Source organism: Dipodomys spectabilis, unplaced genomic scaffold (assembly GCF_019054845.1).
Source record: "Dipodomys spectabilis isolate Male_0828 unplaced genomic scaffold, ASM1905484v1 ptg000098l, whole genome shotgun sequence".
NCBI lineage: Eukaryota > Metazoa > Chordata > Mammalia > Rodentia > Heteromyidae > Dipodomys > Dipodomys spectabilis.
In genome coordinates this window covers 17,351,807-17,369,215 of record NW_024870775.1, presented here as the reverse complement: position 1 = coordinate 17,369,215, position 17,409 = coordinate 17,351,807, and the positions used below count along the sequence as shown (strand labels likewise).

Sequence of the window (17,409 nt, the reverse complement as noted above, 5' to 3'; positions counted from 1 at the left end):
GGACGTTCCCGGAGCAGCGCAGATCCATCCCTCGCTGAGGGTTGGCTCCGTCCCCGGTCGCACGCGGCGGGGAGATCCGCGGCGCTCCCCGCGTTCCTTTGGGCCTATTCGCACCGGCAGGAAAGACTGCTGGACCCTCCCACTCCACAAAGTGTCTGGCCGTCATCCGTGAAACACAGAGCTGTCCCGCACTCCTCTCGCAGTGGAGGAGCCCGCCTGCACCTCCATCGCCATCCTCGCCACCCCCCCCCTCCCCAGTCCCCCCTCCTATTCCACGCTCCCGGGCTCCCAGCTCCCACTCCCAGTTGCAGGGCAGCGGCGGCGGCAGCACAGGAGGAGCAGGCGGAGGCGGAGCAGGCGGGTCAGGCCACGCCCTCTGGCGCCGAGGGGCGGAGCCGCGACGGGGCGGCCTCTGGCCTCGGGGCGCGGCCTGAGCAGGCCCAGGCGCCTCCTCCAGCCCGCCCGGCCGCGGCGCCCTGAGGGCCCGAGACTCGAGGCCGGCTTCTCCGGCCCCTCCTCCGCCCTCTCGACAGTCGCTGCCACCTCCCGGGAGCCCAGCCGCGTCCCGGCACCGCCTCTTCCGTCCCGCCGGCGTCCGCGCGGGCGGGCCTTACGTCAGCGCCGCCCCGCCCGGCCCAGCCTCGGCCTCGCAGCGCGGCGGCGGCGCAGGTCCCTCCCCAGACATGGCCCCGGGAGGCGACGGCACATGGCGGCCGCGGCGGCCGTGAGCGAGCCCCGGGCCCGCCCCAGTCCGCCCTAGAGGCCGCCCCCGCCCGCCGGCCGCGCCACGGCCCCGCCGCCCCCCGCCCCGCCGCCCCCGGCCCCGCCGCCCGCCCGCGCTCGCCCCGCCGCCACCGCTGCCGCCGCCGCCGCCGCCATGGGCGTGCAGGGCTTCCAGGACTACATCGAGAAGCACTGCCCGAGCGCCGTGGTGCCGGTGGAGCTGCAGAAGCTGGCCCGGGGCAGCCTGGTGGGCGGCGGGCGGCAGCGGCCCCCGCAGACCCCGCTGCGCTTGCTGGTGGACGCCGACAACTGCCTGCACCGCCTCTACGGCGGCTTCTACACCGACTGGGTCAGCGGCGGCCAATGGAACCACATGCTCGGCTACCTGGCGGCGCTGGCCAAGGCCTGCTTCGGTGGCAACATCGAGCTCTTCGTCTTCTTCAACGGAGCGCTCGAGAAGGCCCGGCTGCACGAGTGGGTCAAGCGGCAGGGCAACGAGCGCCAGACGGCGCAGCAGATCGTCAGCCATGTCCAGAACAAGGGCACGCCGCCGCCCAAGGTCTGGTTCCTGCCGCCGGTCTGCATGGCCCACTGTATCCGCCTGGCGCTCATCCGCTTCCACGTCAAGGTGTGCTCGGGGGAACGGGAGGGGAGGGGAGGGAGGAATTCAGGGCCGGGCTTGGGGGCCCCTAGTGATTGGGGTCAAGGTTGGACTTGGGGGTTTCTTGGGCCAGGGCCAGGGTCAGGCAGGGTTGGGCCAAGGTTCATGGCAGCCGGGAGGGGACGAAGCTGGGCCTGGAGGGGGATGGTTCTTGCTTCTGTTAGGGCCGAGGGTCACGCCGCACCGCCTTCCCGGGTTGCTTTTCCGGGGGTGCAGCGTGTCTCCAGGCTGTGGCGCGTGGGTTCTCTGGAGAGCGGTCTGGTGCCGGCTCGACGGCGCAAGATGGATGATGCCCGGCTGTTGAGGCCGCGCACCGTTGAAGTCCGCCTACCGTGGTCCCTCCTGGTCCGCTTCCTCCGGCCGCGCAGGCGAGTGAGCACACTCGAGGGGTGGTGGAGAGCCCCGCAGCAGAATTCGGCTTGGCAGTGCCATCATCTTGTCCAATCTCCTTCGTGTTTTTTTTTTTTTTTCCCTTTGGGAGGCTGGCAGGTTACCCACTCGCTTTCGACTTCAACAGTATACTCCCTCCTTCCCTTCCCCCCGCCCCTCGAATTTAAAACGTTATTTCCCAGCAACAAGCTTATGGTGGAAGGCTGTGGGGTAAACAGGAATAGTGGAGGGTCGCCAGGACCATGAGAAGAGACGGTTGGACATAGCGTTGCTGCCTCCGTAGCCTTGTGCATGGGCCTGTAATTCAGAACGCGGTGCCCTGTACCAGTGCTTTTGAAAATTGATGTCTGGAGGAACTTTTGGTGTTAAGAGCCTTTCAAGGTATTATAAAACTTGAGGGAATAGGATGCTGTCCGTTCTGGAAGCTCAGTTTGTTAGGTCTGAGACAACGAAGTAGTTCAAAATTAGGGGTAAGAGTTTGGAGGCCGTGCAGTACAGGTATGAACTTGCAGGATCTGTTTCTGGCTGTGTGTGCTCAGTGACCTTCAGCGGTGCCCTAATGGGTGGGCAGTGAGAACTCTACATTGTCAGCCTTCTGCTATCCCTTTGGCAGAAGGTTCTGAGGCCAGAATTGGGCCAGAGTGAGAACTTCAGGACCTTGCAGTTGACTGGAAAGATGAACATAAACGATCCCGGACTTTGCTTGCGTTTTCGTTTTCTTTAAAGCGGCTTTTTTTTTGGGGGGGGGTGGATGGGTGGGTGGAAGCTGTTTTCTGCTTTTCTAGCACGTGTCACTCTGGCTTGTTCTTTTATTTCTCTTGGAACCTAGCTTGCGTCCAAAGTTTAAAAAAAAATTCTCTTCCTGATCGCCCCACAGCCCGTGACGAGATGGTGGTAGTTAAGCCTAAAATGATAGCGGAAGTCCCACCCAGCATCCTGTTGCAATTGGCAGACCGATATTTAAGTCTGAGGGCGGAGGCGGCCGGAGGAGTGGTGATTGGCCCGTGAGCCTGGCAGGCAGACCGGCCGCGTGCCATTCCTCGAGAAGTTCGGGTGAGAGGCCCGTGCCTCACGTTTTCTCAGTAGCCGCGGGCTCTGGGAAAGGGAAAACGAGACCATTTTTCTGTTGTGATCAGAGCGATCCCAAAAATCTCCCTTTAGTTTTGGTTTGTTGAGACGAGATGAGCTGCTTTTCTCCCTTGCTCTTGCTAACAGCACAGGCAGTATCTTAAGTCAAATGACTTTAAAGGGAATACTACTACTTCACATTCCATTCAGTATATGTATATGGTTGCAGCATCTTTTGGAAGAACTGTTAAATGCTTTTTAAATTGGAAGCAGAATATTTGGGCCTATGTGTATTTGGTAAGGCCCAAATATTTGGAAAATAGATTTATGCCTCACTCAAGATGATATATATTCCATCTAGATTTCTGGATACAGGATAACTTTGTATATATTTTGCTTTATGCAAATGCTTAATTCCTGATGTGAGATTATAATGTGTGAATTGCACAGATTAATATTGTAATGACTGTTACCTGGTGGTTCCTTATCTGACCACCTCAACTTCTGTTTTTTGTTTTTTTTGGGGGGGGGTCCGGTCGTGGGCCTGAACTCTGGGCCTGGGTGCTATCCCTCAGCTCTTCAGCTCAAGGCTAGCGCTCTACCACTTGAGCCACAGCACCACTTCCTGCTTTTTTCCTTTTTGCTTATGTGGTGTTGGGGAATCGAACCCAGGGCAAGGCAAGCGCTCTACCACTGAGCCACCTTCCCAGCCCGACCACCTCAACTTCTAATATGCCCAAGAAATTTAGCTGGTAGAAATTTTTCAGCAACCCAGAGAGAAATCAGGAAGTTCTGGGACAATGACAGGAAAAAATAGCTTTCTCTTTCCTCACTGAAGAACCTTTATGCTCTCTCACTCTCAGACTACCCTCTTTTTTTTTTTTTTCTTAAAGATGTAATTCTATCAAGCTTGGTTGTTTATTTTCTCCACTCAGCTTGAGAAGAGAGTTAAGAGGAAAGTCTGCCAGAGAAGCAGAAGTACCTTAATAGCAAGAAGTGACAGGAGAAGATTTAAAATGCTATAAAAAGCAGATATTCTGAGACTATTTTAGAAAAACAACCCTATGTGTCTATATTGTTGTGGGTAGTATATTGTTTACTCTATAAGGATGATTTTTAAGAATTTATTGTTATTATAGATGTGATATGCAGAGGGGTTACATTTACATTTGTCGTGCAATAGGTACAGTGTCTTGTTCCCTCATTCTCTCCCATTCCGGCCCTCCCATCTCCACCCACGAGTTCTATAGATCACTTTCATCAGTGTCCATTGTGCACCACTGCTGCACTTTTCACTCTTTCTCATCCTCCTACAGATATGAATATACTGTATATAAGATAAAGAATACAGAATCATCAGCAAAAGAAAAAACCAGTTAGGTGGCTCATGCCTGTAATCCTAGCTACTCAGGAGGCTGAGGATCGCGGTTCAAAGCCAGCCCGGGCAGGAGAGACCGTGAGACTCCTATCTCCAATAAAAACCACCAGAAAACCGGAAGTGGCGCTGTAGCTCAAGTGGTAGAGCGTTCGCCTTGAGCTGAAGAGCTGAGGGACAGCGCCCAGGCCCAGAGTTCAAGCCCCATGACCGACAAAAAAAAAAAAAGAAAAAACCAGTTAAGAAAAGAGTCCTGAGGCCCTGGGTTCGATTCCTCAGCACCACATAAGCAGAAAAAGCCAGAAGTGGCGCTGTGGCTCCAATGGTAGAGTGCTAGCCAAGAGCTGAAGAATTGAGGGACAGTGCCCAAGCCCAGAGTTCAGGCCCCACGACTGACCAAAAAAAGAAAGAAAAGAAAAGAGTGCTTTGTTTCCATATGTTTGGAACTTTTTTCAGTATGTATATTGTTTCTATAAGGATGATTTTAAGTCAGGAAAAACTTATTTAAGTGGTCTCTGTTTAAAGGAGTATACTTATTTTTTTAATGATAGCACTTGGGGTTGAACTTGGGGGTTCCCCCACTTGCTAGGCAAGCATTCTACCATTTGAGCCACTCTTCCAGCGCTCTTATAATGCTCTTATTTGTGTTTCCAAGAGTTATTGGGGTGACTGATGCACCCCTATGTACTGTCATTGTATTTCTCCCATAGCTTGAGATGACAGTAGCGTCCAGCCATTGGTTGAGGTGGAGTCTTTTTTTTTTGGTCCAGTTGTGGGGCCTGAACTCTGGGCCTGGGCGCTGTCCCTCAGCTCTTCAGCTCAAGGCTAGCTGTCTATCTTTCACTTGAGCCACAGCGCCACTTCTGCCTTTTTTTCTTTTTGCTTATGTCGTGCTGAGGAATCGAACCCAGGGCCTCAGGCATGCAAGGCAAGCACTCTACCACTGAGCCACCTTCCCAGCCCTGGAGTCTTTTTTTTTTGTCCACTGGGGTGGCCCTAAACCACGATCCCCTGATCTCTACCTCCTAAGTAGCTAAGATTACAGGCTTGAGCCACAATGCCCTCCTTACTTTTTTTTTATTTTTAAATTTTTTTTCCAAATTTTTTATTGTGATTAAGTAGTTACATAATTTTCCAAATTTCATAGTATTGTGGGATAGTGATGCTTACTTAAAGTCACATACATATTCTAACTTTCATGGGGCAAATTTTCTATATCATGGTCTATAACATGAGTTCTATGAGCTTTGCAATACAGTTATTTCTTCCACATGGGTTATATGTACATTTCTTTTGTTTTGCATAGCATCAGCTGTTCCCTTTTTCCCACTTGTTCCCTCCCTCCCATCACTGCTATTGAGTTGCTTAGTTCATTTTGATCAATGTCCAGTGCAGCTGATGGGTCCCGCTGTTGTATGTTTTTCCCTGATTCCCTCTAGTTCTGTGTCGTCTTCCTGGATTACTTTTTTTTTGTTTAAGCCACTGGTTAAATTGGTTAAAAATTTAAAACCATAATGAATTTTGGTTTTTATGCATATCTACTAGAAGGAGTAAAATAAAAGAAGACTGAGCATAGCAAGTGCTAGAAGCAATGCTGAGCTGCTGGAATTCTTGCACAGTTCTGTTGGAAATGCAGAATGGTGCCATCACTCTGGAATCAGTTTGGCAGTTTCGTATATAGTCTAGCAAATCTCACTCTTAGGTGTTTTCCTAGTGAAAACTTTGTTCTTATAAAACCTGGCACTTTAGTATTTATAGCAGCTTTGTTCATGATAGCCTCAAATTGGAAATGATTAGAATATCCTTTAATAATTGAATGTGAATTCCTTGATAGATCCTTACTATTGAATACTACTTTGGCAGTAAAAAAAGGAATGATTGATAATATTTGTTCATTAACTTGCATGAATCTCTCTCCCTCTCTCCCTCCCCCCTCTCTCTTTTCCCCTCCCCTTCCCCTCTCTATGTCATCTGGTACCTGGTCCCTGGTACTGGAGCTTGAACTCAGCCTGGAGCTCTCTCTCAGCTTTCTTTGTTTATGGCTGGAGCTCTACCACCTGAGCCAAGTTTCTAGTTCTAGCTTTTTTTCTGGTAATTTGGAAATGGGTCTCTTGGCTTTATCTGCCTGAGGCTTTTAATCTGTTTTCAGATCTCAACCGTATCAATAAGTGAACTGTGATATTGTGAGGGACAACTATCTAAGGCTGCTACTTCGTGGATTTTCACCTTTTGCTGGGGTCTCTGGAATGTAATTCCTGCCATAGATGAGGGATCATTGTATTGGCAATGGAATTGACTTGAGCTGCTGGCTATATGTAATGTATGACATTACAAAAACCTTATCTTACTGGTCTTCTTAGTGTTTTGTAAATTTACAGAAAGGTATAATTTCCTGTCACGTTTGCTTAGTGAAATACTTCTTGATGTAGAGAATACTTCTTAGATAGAGTAAAAAGCACTGGTTTTTGCTTGTTTGTTTTACGTTATAACTGTATTTTTCTGACCATTTGAAGTTGGCCTACTGTATTAACTAGTTTAGGGCATTGAACAGGCCAACTTGGACTTGGCTTTAGCTGGTAACTGAGAGTTTCCTCTTGTGTGCCTTGAGTCATCATAACCTTTGAAACTTCAGCAAGTGAGTTAGGTTTATTTTAAAATCTTAGTGCCTTTAAATCACTGAAGTTTTTTTTTTTTTTTTTTATAAAGACTTGAAGTTCTTCAGATCTTATCCTGATTGCTCCAGTGAAGTTTTGTTAAACTGGTGCTCTGGTGTTTTTACTAAGATCTTACATAAAATTGTGTTTTGTATGTAAGGCAGAAAGAATGTGAGATTGGACCATGGTTTCAGACTTTCATGGTTAGCCTAATATGTTTGTTTTGGGGACGATGATGATCTCCTGTGTACTTTTTGGGGGAGGGATCTTACTGATACCATACCAGGTGCTTGCTAGGCCCTACCTCACATTTGTTTTATCAGTTTGCTGTCAGGGCTTTACTGCCACATATTAGTGGAGAAACAGGATCGGCTGATTCAGCGACATCTGGGGACAACACTCTTAACCCCGGCAGAAGGAGCGTGCAGCTCAGATCATTATGTGACAGTACTTTGAGAGTGTGCCTACCTACTATTCATCCCGTGGCAGCTGTGGCAGTTGTGCCAGCTCTGATGTCTTATTCTTAAGGACCTTTAATTTACAAGAATTCTGGTTCAGGGCTGGGAAGGTGGCTCAGTGGTAGAGTGCTTGCCTTGCATGCCTGAGGCCCTGGGTTCGATTCCTCAGCACGACATAAGCAAAAAGAAAAAAAGGCAGAAGTGGCGCTGTGGCTCAAGTGAAAGATAGACAGCTAGCCTTGAGCTGAAGAGCTGAGGGACAGCGCCCAGGCCCAGAGGTCAGGCCCACGACCGGACCCCCCCCCCCCCCAAAAAAAAAAAAAAAAAAGAATTCCGGTTCAGAAATCAGAATTGGTCCTATCTTAACTCAAACCACTCATCCATTTAAGGTGAGTGTGTTTCTCAGGTGTGCCAGTTTTGTACTCACAGTCAGTCATGTCTTGCTTAAGGACAGAGACAGTCTGCGGAATACATCATTAGGCTATTTCATAGTGTATACGTGAACAAAACTAAGTGGTGTCACCTACACGTACATGTAGGTTACAAACCTTTATAACATGTTTGAGTTCTGAATGCTATAGACAGTTGTTAATACAGTGGTACTTATGTGGTTAAACATTGTAAAAGTGCAGTAAAAATTCTCGACCATAGGGATTTTTTATCCTCATTATCTTATAGAATCACCATAGTTGATGCAGCCAAACATTGGAATGCTATATAGCACATGGCTGTAATTTAATTTGCTCAGCATAGTGTCTTTGTTGCAACATGTCCCATAATATCCTTCCTTTTTGTAGGCTAAATAATGTTCCATTTGTGTGCAATGCCACTGAATATTTTGAGTTGTTTCCCCTTATGAGTTGTGAATAATGAATAGTGCCTCTATGAACATGGTCTACCGATTCCAGTTTGAATCCCTGCTTTTTTGTTGTTGTTGTTCTTGTTTTTGATATACATTGAAGGATTATTAGGTCATATAGTAATTCTGTTTAACTCTGTGTGTGTGTGTGTGTGTGTGTGTGTGTGTGTGTGAGAGAGAGAGAGAGAGAGAGAGAGAGAGAGAGAGTGTGTGTGTGAGTGATACTGGGATTTGAACTCAGAGCCACATACTTGCTAAACAGGCACTGTGTTGCTTGAATAGTTCTGTCAACCACTTTTTTTAAAAAAATTTGGGATCTTTTGAATTTTTATACACATGACAAGATTTTACACCAAGAATAGTCAGTTAAATAGTACAAATTTACATTCATGAGGAATGTTTAAAAAATTCAACTAAAAACCCACTTCTTCCAACATTTTATAGTTCAGGGGTGAGGGCGGCAGGGGGGAAGGGATCCAGAATAAGTCTCTCAAAAGAAATGACAAACATTTCACATTCCTTCTCCACACAGAGTCCATGGTGAGTGTATCATTTACATTTCATCTTTTCAGCTATAGATTTCTATGCTGTTTCTTGTTCTTCTTCATTGTTCCTGCATCCATCTCTTCCTCTTTGCCCTGCTCTGTGGTGTCCTGCTCCACATCTTCTGCTGTGTCTTCCGGTTCTTCTTCTGGCTCTTCTTCCACCTTTGCTTCAGGGACAATGTTTAAACTGAAATGAAGCATTCTATCTTATCTCCATAGGCGTTGGTGTCTGGTAGAAGATACCCTGTTTGGAGAGTTGCTGTTTCAAACAAAACCATGGCAAGATCCAAAACTGTTTTGTCCTCTTTGTCTTCCTTAATTCTTTGAAGCATGTCTCTGATCATTGGATACCTTTGGTTTATTTCAAATGTTTTTTTCTGACTGGTATAGTAATTTGTGTAGCTGTCCTTGCTGGTTTGGTATGCGGGTGCCTTCATGATCCTCTCCATGTTGCCAGACATCCATACTGGCTGGCCACAAGAGCACAGGGAGACTCTGTCAGGTGCTGTGAAATCATGGCCTTTTCAATATTGTCCTTAAGGGCTTTATCTTTCATCCAATATGTCAGCTAGTTTTTGCATTCGTGTTTACATCTTGACTGTGATTCCTATTTGTGCTTTTTCCTCTATGACTGGGATTACAGGCATGTGCTAGTGTCTCCAGCCATTGTGCTTCTCCCATAGCTTGGGATGACAGGGGTGTATCAACAAGACCAGCCATTAGTTGAGATGGACTCTTTTAGACTTTTTTGGCTGGGTCAAACCGCTATTCTCTGATCTTATTTCCTAAGTAACTAGGATTATGGGCTTAACCTACTGTGCTCAGCTCCATTTAACTATTTTATTTTTATTTTTTAATTGTTGAGGATTGAGCCCAGAGCCTCATACATGCTAGGCAAGCTTCCTATCACTGATCTATAACCTCAGCCCTATGTTAACTCTTTGAAGATTTCTCTTAGTAGATGTTTAAGCTGTGTGTTTCCTCCCAGGCTGATTTCACTTACTAGTCCCAGCTGGCTTGACCCTTGAACATTGTAGCCACTTACATCAGAGTTAATTGCTACTCAAGGGTCATTTTGCCCTATCAGTTCCTACTGTCAGTCCACAATAATGAAATGTGCCCTGCTGGTGCCAGTCATCCTCAGTTGTGCCTCTTTCTCATTCTCAACAGTGTAGTACATGAACTTACCAATGCCATCTCCAAGATTTGCTTTGCAAACTCATTGGTGTTTATCAACATTTTTAAATGGTTGTAAATAAATTCATGATGTGAGAAATATACTCAGAACTTATAACCATTTCCTGATTCATCATACTGGCTATGACTCCTCAACCTATATACCTTGACAGAGCAGTTTACTATATCTTCTGCTGAGACTTGGGTAAAGCCATTAGGGTCCATTTATTCAGATGTGTATATAGATCCTCCTGCAGCTGGAACTCCAGAACTATGTGTTTCATAGTTTTTCCACTGTGCTTTTGAAATCAAACCCAGGGCCCCCTGGATCCAACCACTTTGTCATTGAGCTACATTTGCAATCCATGTATATGTATATACCACTTTAGCCATGCTTCCAAGCCCTTAAATTTTCTTATGTACATATTAGTAAGGATTCTTTTGTATATGTTAGTTTTCTTTTCTTTTCTTTTTTTTTTTTTTGGGTCCGGGCGTGGGGCCTGAACTCTGGGCCTGGGTGCTGTCCCTTAGCTCTTCAGTTCAAGGCTAGCGCTCTACCACTTGAGCCACAGCGCCACTTCTGGCTTTTTTCTTATGTGGTGCTGAGGAATCGAACCCAGGGCCTCGGGCATGCAAGGCAAGCACTCTACTACTGAGCCATCTTCCCAGCCCTACATGTTAGTTTTCTTCACATTGGTTTTGTTAATTTTTTTAGTTTTACACATTCTGTAGTTTTACTATAATCAATAGTTTATTTTTTTCTGTCATTTCTGTGTTCTAGTTGATATTTATTAAGGAATAAAATTTATTGATTTAAAAAATATTACTTTGCTCTTTTATATGGCATGACAGATTTCATTTTCTTTTGATATTTGGGCCAATTACTTAAGCTTTTTTTTTTTTTTTTAAGATGAAGTCTTGTTATGTAGCCCAGACTGCTCAAGCTCCTGTTGTACTGAGTTGGATTACAGGTGTGTGTCACCATGCCTCTTAAACTTAAAAAGTCATTCATTTTATTTTTAATTTTTAAGTTATTATTGGTAGGACTGGGGATTGAACTCAAGGCCTTAGGCTTGCTAGGCAGGCACTCTACCATATGACCCATGCTTTTAGCCCCAAGTTTCTTTTTCTTTCTTTCCCTTCTCCTTTCCCTTGTGCCTGTCTTAGGGCTTGAATTCAGGGTATTATTCTTTTTTTTTTTGGTCATGAGGCTTGAACTCCAGGCCTGTGTGCTGTCCCTCAGCTCTTTAGCTCAAGGCTAGCACTCTACCACTTGAGCCAGAGCACCACTTCTGTCTTTTTCTGTTTATGTTTATGTGGTACTGAGGAATCCAACCCTGGGCCTCATGCACGTGGGATAAGCACTCTTCCACTGAGCCACCTTCCCCAGGGTACTATTCTTAAGCTTTTGTGTTCAAGGTTAGTGCTCTACCACTTGACCTACAGCTCTACTTCTGGCATTTTTATTTTTTTTATTTTTTTTAAAGTCGTTGATTGGAGATAATAATCTTATGGGCTTTCCTCCCAGGCTGGCTTTGAAGTGTGATCCTCAGCTCTCAGCCTCCTGGGTAGCCAGGCGTGAGCCACCAGCACCAAGCTCTAAGATCTCTCTTTAAAAAAAACAAATCAGTGTGGTTTGAAATCAAGGCCTGGACGCTATCCCTAGCTCTTTGGCTTAAGGCTAGTGCTTTGATCACTGCTCTACTTTTCGTTTTCCATGGTTCATTGGAGATAAGAGTCTCAAGGACTGTCCAGGCTGGCTTTGATCCTCAGATTTCAGCCCCCTGAGTAGCTAGGATTATAGGCATGAGCCATCAGTCCCAGTTAAGATTTAGTTTCTTAAACTTTTTTTCTAACTAGTTTACAAGGGTGCTTAATTCCTTCAGTACACAAGTGCCTGTCAATGCCTAGGCATGGAAGAGTGAACAGAACAGGAAATTAGGGAAACCTCCAGGAAGCTCACAATAGTGGAGGTAGAATATTAAAATCATTTGTCCATGTTAACATTTGGAACTTTTCTTTGATACATAAAACAATGTGCTAGTAAAGACTTGTCATTAGTTCTTAACTGGAGTTGACAGATGAGATATTAGGCTGTGTCTAATCGCATTTTTGAGTGTCAGGGGACAGCAATGTGTGTGTTAACTTAAGCACTGGGGAGAGGCCAGATACAAGGCCTCTATAGAACCAGATCCCAACAGCAGAAAATTGTCTGGGCCAAACACCAGTAGTACCAAGGAAGGAAATCTTGATGTGACCAAATCCTCTTGGGCCTTTGTAAATTGTGTAAAGTCATCAAGCCATGAGATCTCTAAATGTATATCTATTCTATACACACACACACACACACACACACACACACACACACACACACACACACTCACTATCTATGAAATATTTCTAGTGCTACATTGCTCTTCATTTTAGTTTTCTGAATACTAATAGGAAGAAGTGAATTTATACATACTACATATTCCAACTTTAGCAAGCAGTCAGCTATAGGAATAAATGTCAAAATAGTTATAATATGAAGAAATATTTTTAAAAGTTTTTTTTATTGTTATTATATAGATGGTATGCAGAGGGGTTACAATTACATAAATCAGGTAATGAGTCTTTTCTTTGGTCGGTCGTGGGGACTGAACTCTGGGCCTAGGCACTGTCCCTCAGCTCTTCAGCTCAAGGGTAATGCTCTACCACTTGAGCCACAGCATCGCTTCCAGTTTTCTGGTGGTTAATTGGAAATAAGAGTCTCATGTACTTTCTTGCCCGGGCTGGCTTTGAACCGTGATCCTCAGATCTCAGCCTCCTGAGTATCTAGGATTACAGGTGTGAGCCACCGGCGCCTGGCTTTTTTTTTTTTTTTTTTTAACAAAGAAAACACCTTATTTATATTTCCTGCAGTTCATTTTGATAAATACTATTTTATATGATCAGAGAAGCACATAGGCATTGTGCCTCCCTAGGAATATGTGTGGATGCTTAGAGACCTGTATAATTTATCATGTAGCTCCTCCTTTATTTCACTTTTGCTTATTTTTATGTTCTGTCTAGAAAATGAGACCATGACAGCCTTACCTATACCCATTTCTTAGAACGGTACCTGATGAGTATGTAGCAGGTGTGCACAGAGTATTTGAAGAGTAAGTGCTGTTGCCTCCCCCTCACACACGGCAGTGTTGTGGCAGGAAGTGGAAGTTTGCCAGTCCAGAGTTAGAGTTAATTCCAAAGGTGAAGCCTGGCCACCTGGTGCAGAGGCTTTATCTTTGAATAAGCCTTTTATACTTCTTAACTAGAGATATTCGATGTGTGGAAAGCACAAGGGAGTTCCTACCTAGGTCAGTTGGTCAGATTTAGCTGGCTTTTCTCTTGTTACACCTGTGTTTGTGACATTTGTTTTTAGACACCTTAGGGAAAATGTATCATTGTATATCTAGGTTATGATAGTGAAATGTCTGTAATTTAGAGACAGGAAACTTTTGTGCTCTAGTCATTTGGCATTTCCTGGTTGTTACAGGAATAGTGTTTTGGAAAGAATGGATTTATCATGCTACTGGCTTTTTACTGTAGGTAGTAACTATAGACTATACAGCCAAGAGTTGATCCTTCATGGGTCTGAAGTGCTGGGCTCACCTGCTGAACTAGAGCACATTCACAAAGAGCAGATCCTCCAGATCTCAGCCACTGGTGATAACCAGCACAGACTGCTGATGGTGTCTTTTCTTTTCTTTTCTTTTTTTGTTTTTTTTTTTTTTTCTGTCGGTGGTGGGCCTGAATTCTGGGCCTAGACACAGTCCCTCAGCTCTTCAGCTCAAGGCTAGCGTTCTACCACTTGAGCCACAGTGCCACTTCCGGCTTTTTTCTTTTTGCTTATGTGGTGCTGAGGAATTGAACCCAGGGCCTCATGCATGCAAGGCAAGCACTCTACCATGGAGCCACCTTCCCAGGCCCATTGATGTCTTTTTCAATCTCCAGGTCTTATGGAGAATTTGTTAGTATCACTATTTTGAAGTAAATTGTACCCGTCTTTTTTTTTTTTTGGGTCCGGTCATGGGGCCTGAACTCTGGGCCTGGGCGCTGTCCCTCAGCTCTTCAGCTCAAGACTAGCGCTCTACCACTTGAGCCACGGCACCACTTCCGGCTTTTTTCTTTTTGCTTATGTGGTGCTGAGGAATCGAGCCCAGGGCCTCAAGCATGCAAAGCAAGCGCTCTACCAGTGAGCCACCTTCCCAGCCCTTGTACCGGTCTTGAATCTGTTTTCTAATTTGTAAAAATTAAATTTTGATATATTGTATTTTGGAGTGAATACAAACATTTTTGGTGGTGCTAGGCTCTGACCTCAGGGCCTTATACTTGCTCGGCAGGAGCTCTATTGTTGAGTCACTCCTTCAGCCCTTTATTGCACTGGTTGTATTTGAGGTAGAGTATCACTTTTGCCTGTGTCTGTGCATGGACTATGATCTGCTTATTTTAATGTCTTCCAACGAAGCTGAGATGACAAGTATGGGCTACCATGCCCATAGATTCTTCTTTTTGTTTTGTTTTGTTTTTGCGTCCGGTTGTGGGGCCTGAACTCTGGGCTTGGGTGCTGTCCCTCAGCTCTTCAGCTCAAGGCTAGCACTCTACCACTTGAGCCACAGCACCACTTCCGGCTTTTTTCTTTTTGCTTATGTGGTGCTGAGGAATCGAACCCAGGGCCTCATGCTTGCAAGGCAAGCACTCTACCACTGAGCCACCTTCCTAGCCCCACCCATAGATTCTTCTAAGATGGAAGTTCAACAGATCTTCCACATTTCAGCTTCCCATAGAGCTAGGATGACTTTACTTATTTAGAAATAGGTTGTTGCTGTTTCCCATGCTAATTTGTGGGCTCAAACAATCCTCTGGTCCTCAAGCCTACTGAGTAGCTGGAACCATATTGGATGCCATTGTATCCAACTTGGAATGAAATTTTAGTAAGAATAATTATGTTATGATTTAGCTGAGTCATTAGAGGATTAATACAGTAGGCAATTTAAAACATTCCAAGGGACTAAGAATGGGGCTTAGTGGTAGAGTGCTTGCCTAGCATGCATGAAGCCCTAGGTTCAGTTCCTCAGTACCACGCAAACAGAAAAGGCCGGAAATGGTACTGTAGCTCAAGTGGTAGACTGCTAGCCTTGAGCCAAAGAAGCTCAGGGACTGTGCTCAGGCCCTGAGTTCATGCCCTAGGACTGGCCATAAATAAATAAGTAAATAAAACAGATTACAAATACAATTCACATGGATGTCTCCTTTTATCTTTATTTAAATGTTTAAATTTTTTAAAGTTTAATTTGCATTTTATTACATCACTCCTCCTCCCACTTTTTTTTTTTTTTTTTTTAAAGGGCAATAGGACAGTTTTATCAAGTAAACATTGAACCAGAGTGTAGTTGCATATCAAATAATCCACTGAAGGGGGGGCTGGGAAGGTGGCTCAGTGGTAGAGCACTTGCCTTGCATGCATGAGGCCCTGGGTTCGATTCCTCAGCACCACATAAGCAAAAAAAAGCTGGAAGTGGCGCTGTGGCTCAAGAGGTAGAGTGCTAGCCTTGAGCTGAAGAGCTGAGGGACAGGGCCCAGGCTCAGAGTTCAGGCCCCACCACCATATCCGCCCCCCCCCCCCCAAAAAAAAAAATAATCCACTGAAGAGACTAGAAAGAAAAAAAGAATCTCTCAAGTTTTGCCTGGAAGACACTTTCTGTCATGTACATGCTAATTGTCTTTATCCAAAGGGATCAAACCTGTACTTTTTAAAATGTAGGAAATTACATTTTGGAGCCAAGTGCCTAAGCTTTTGGGAATCAGGGCTGTATCTCCTTCCTTTTCCTCATTTTAAAAGAACTGTGGTGAAATACACACAACATATAATTTACTGCATTAACCCAAATGTATAGCTCAGTGATATTTACTACACCCCAGTGTTATATAGCCATCATTACCATTCACCTCTAGAATTTTGTCATCTTCTGAACTGAAACTGCCCTCATCCCAACCCTGAATAATAATCCTTTCTTATTTTGTTCTCTCATTCTCCTTCCCTTCCTTATCCCCTTCCCTCTCTTTATCTCTTTCTTTCTGCTAGAAATCAAGGCCTTGTATTCTTGCTTGGCTTTCTTGCTCATGGCTGACATTCAATAATTCGTGTGTGTGTGTGTGTGTGTGTGTGTGTGTGTGTGTGTGTGTGTGTGTGTGTGTGTGTGTGTGTGTGTGTGTGTGTGTGTGTGTGTGTGTGTGTGTGTGTGTGTGTGTGTGTGTGTTGCCAGTCCTGGGGCTTGAACTCAAGACCTGGGCACTGTCCTTCAGCTTCTTTTGCTCAAGGCTAGCAATCTACCACTTGAGCCACAGTGCCACTTCTGGCTTTTTCTGTTTATGTGGTACTGAGGGATCAAAAATCCAGGGCTTCATGCATTCTAAGCAAGCACTCTGCCATTAAGCTACATGCCCAGCCCCCTAAATCTTTCTTTAAATGAAAGAATTAAGATGGATTCACATCTTCTTCTGATCAGATTAATTTCTATCTTCTAATTCAGGAAGCTGGCTGGAGATGTCTGTAGTTATTCTCTGAACTAGTGTGGAATTATTCTGAGGAAAGGCTATACAAAGAAAAGAAACATTGTTTCTTTGTGTCTGAAAATGTATTTATATCAACCTCTGTTTTTTTAAAAAAACATTAAGAAACCTCTCATAGTTTACTTTACTGACATGTATCAACTGTTTATTACTTGGTTTGATTCTGATCTGTTTGTTTTGTTTTTTGTCATCGTGGGACTTGAACTCTGGGTCTGGGTGCTGCCCCTGAGCTCTTCAGCTCAAAGCAAGCACTTTACCACTTGAATCACAGTGCCACTTCCTGATATGTTATCTGTACAGGAAGGGATGGAGTTGGAAGTATTAGAAGATAGAGTTCACCACCTGGTATTAGGCACAGTACTCATTGAGGTAGTGTGATTTCCATCAGATTAGGGAGAAGCACTTGTGCTGTTTCCATTTAGACAATGCTGTCCCTGAGCTTTTTTGTTCAAGACTGGTGCTCTACCACTTGAGCCATAACTACCTTGGTCTTTTGGTAGTTAATTGAAGAAAGGAGTCTCACACTTTTCTGCCTGAGCTGGCTTTGAACCATGATCCTCTGATCTCAGCCTCCTGAGTAGCTAGAATTGTAGACATGAATCACCAGCACCTGGCTGTAGTCACCTAGGTGATAAGCTTATGATGATTATCTTAAGCTAGATACAAAGTGCTTCCTGGGGTCTAAAAGTAGGGAATTTTGCTGCTAATAAACTTTTCAGCATTAAGTATACATACTTTGTTTCTTGGGGAGGGGTGGCAGGAAAGAAATTGTTGATAGATTTTGCAGTTCTCTGGCCTGGAGTGTTGTATGGGGCACTGGCACTCAGCCGGCAGCTGAAGAGGACTATACAGGAGTCTTGAAGTTTATTTCCTTGCTCTTCTGCTCACACCACTTTCAATGTGGCA

General features: G+C 45.1%; 1 protein-coding gene across 1 annotated transcript in view; it reads left to right on the top strand.

Annotated features, from left to right (window-relative positions):
- The first annotated feature begins 638 nt into the window (after window positions 1-638).
- Window positions 639-17,409, top strand: part of Fam120a (family with sequence similarity 120A) — a 110,649-nt gene continuing 93,878 nt past the window's right edge. The window contains exon 1 of the mRNA XM_042686918.1: window positions 639-1,351. Within this exon, the coding sequence (XP_042542852.1) occupies window positions 878-1,351 (474 nt within the window). The 5' untranslated portion in view covers window positions 639-877. The remainder of the gene's footprint in view (window positions 1,352-17,409) is intronic.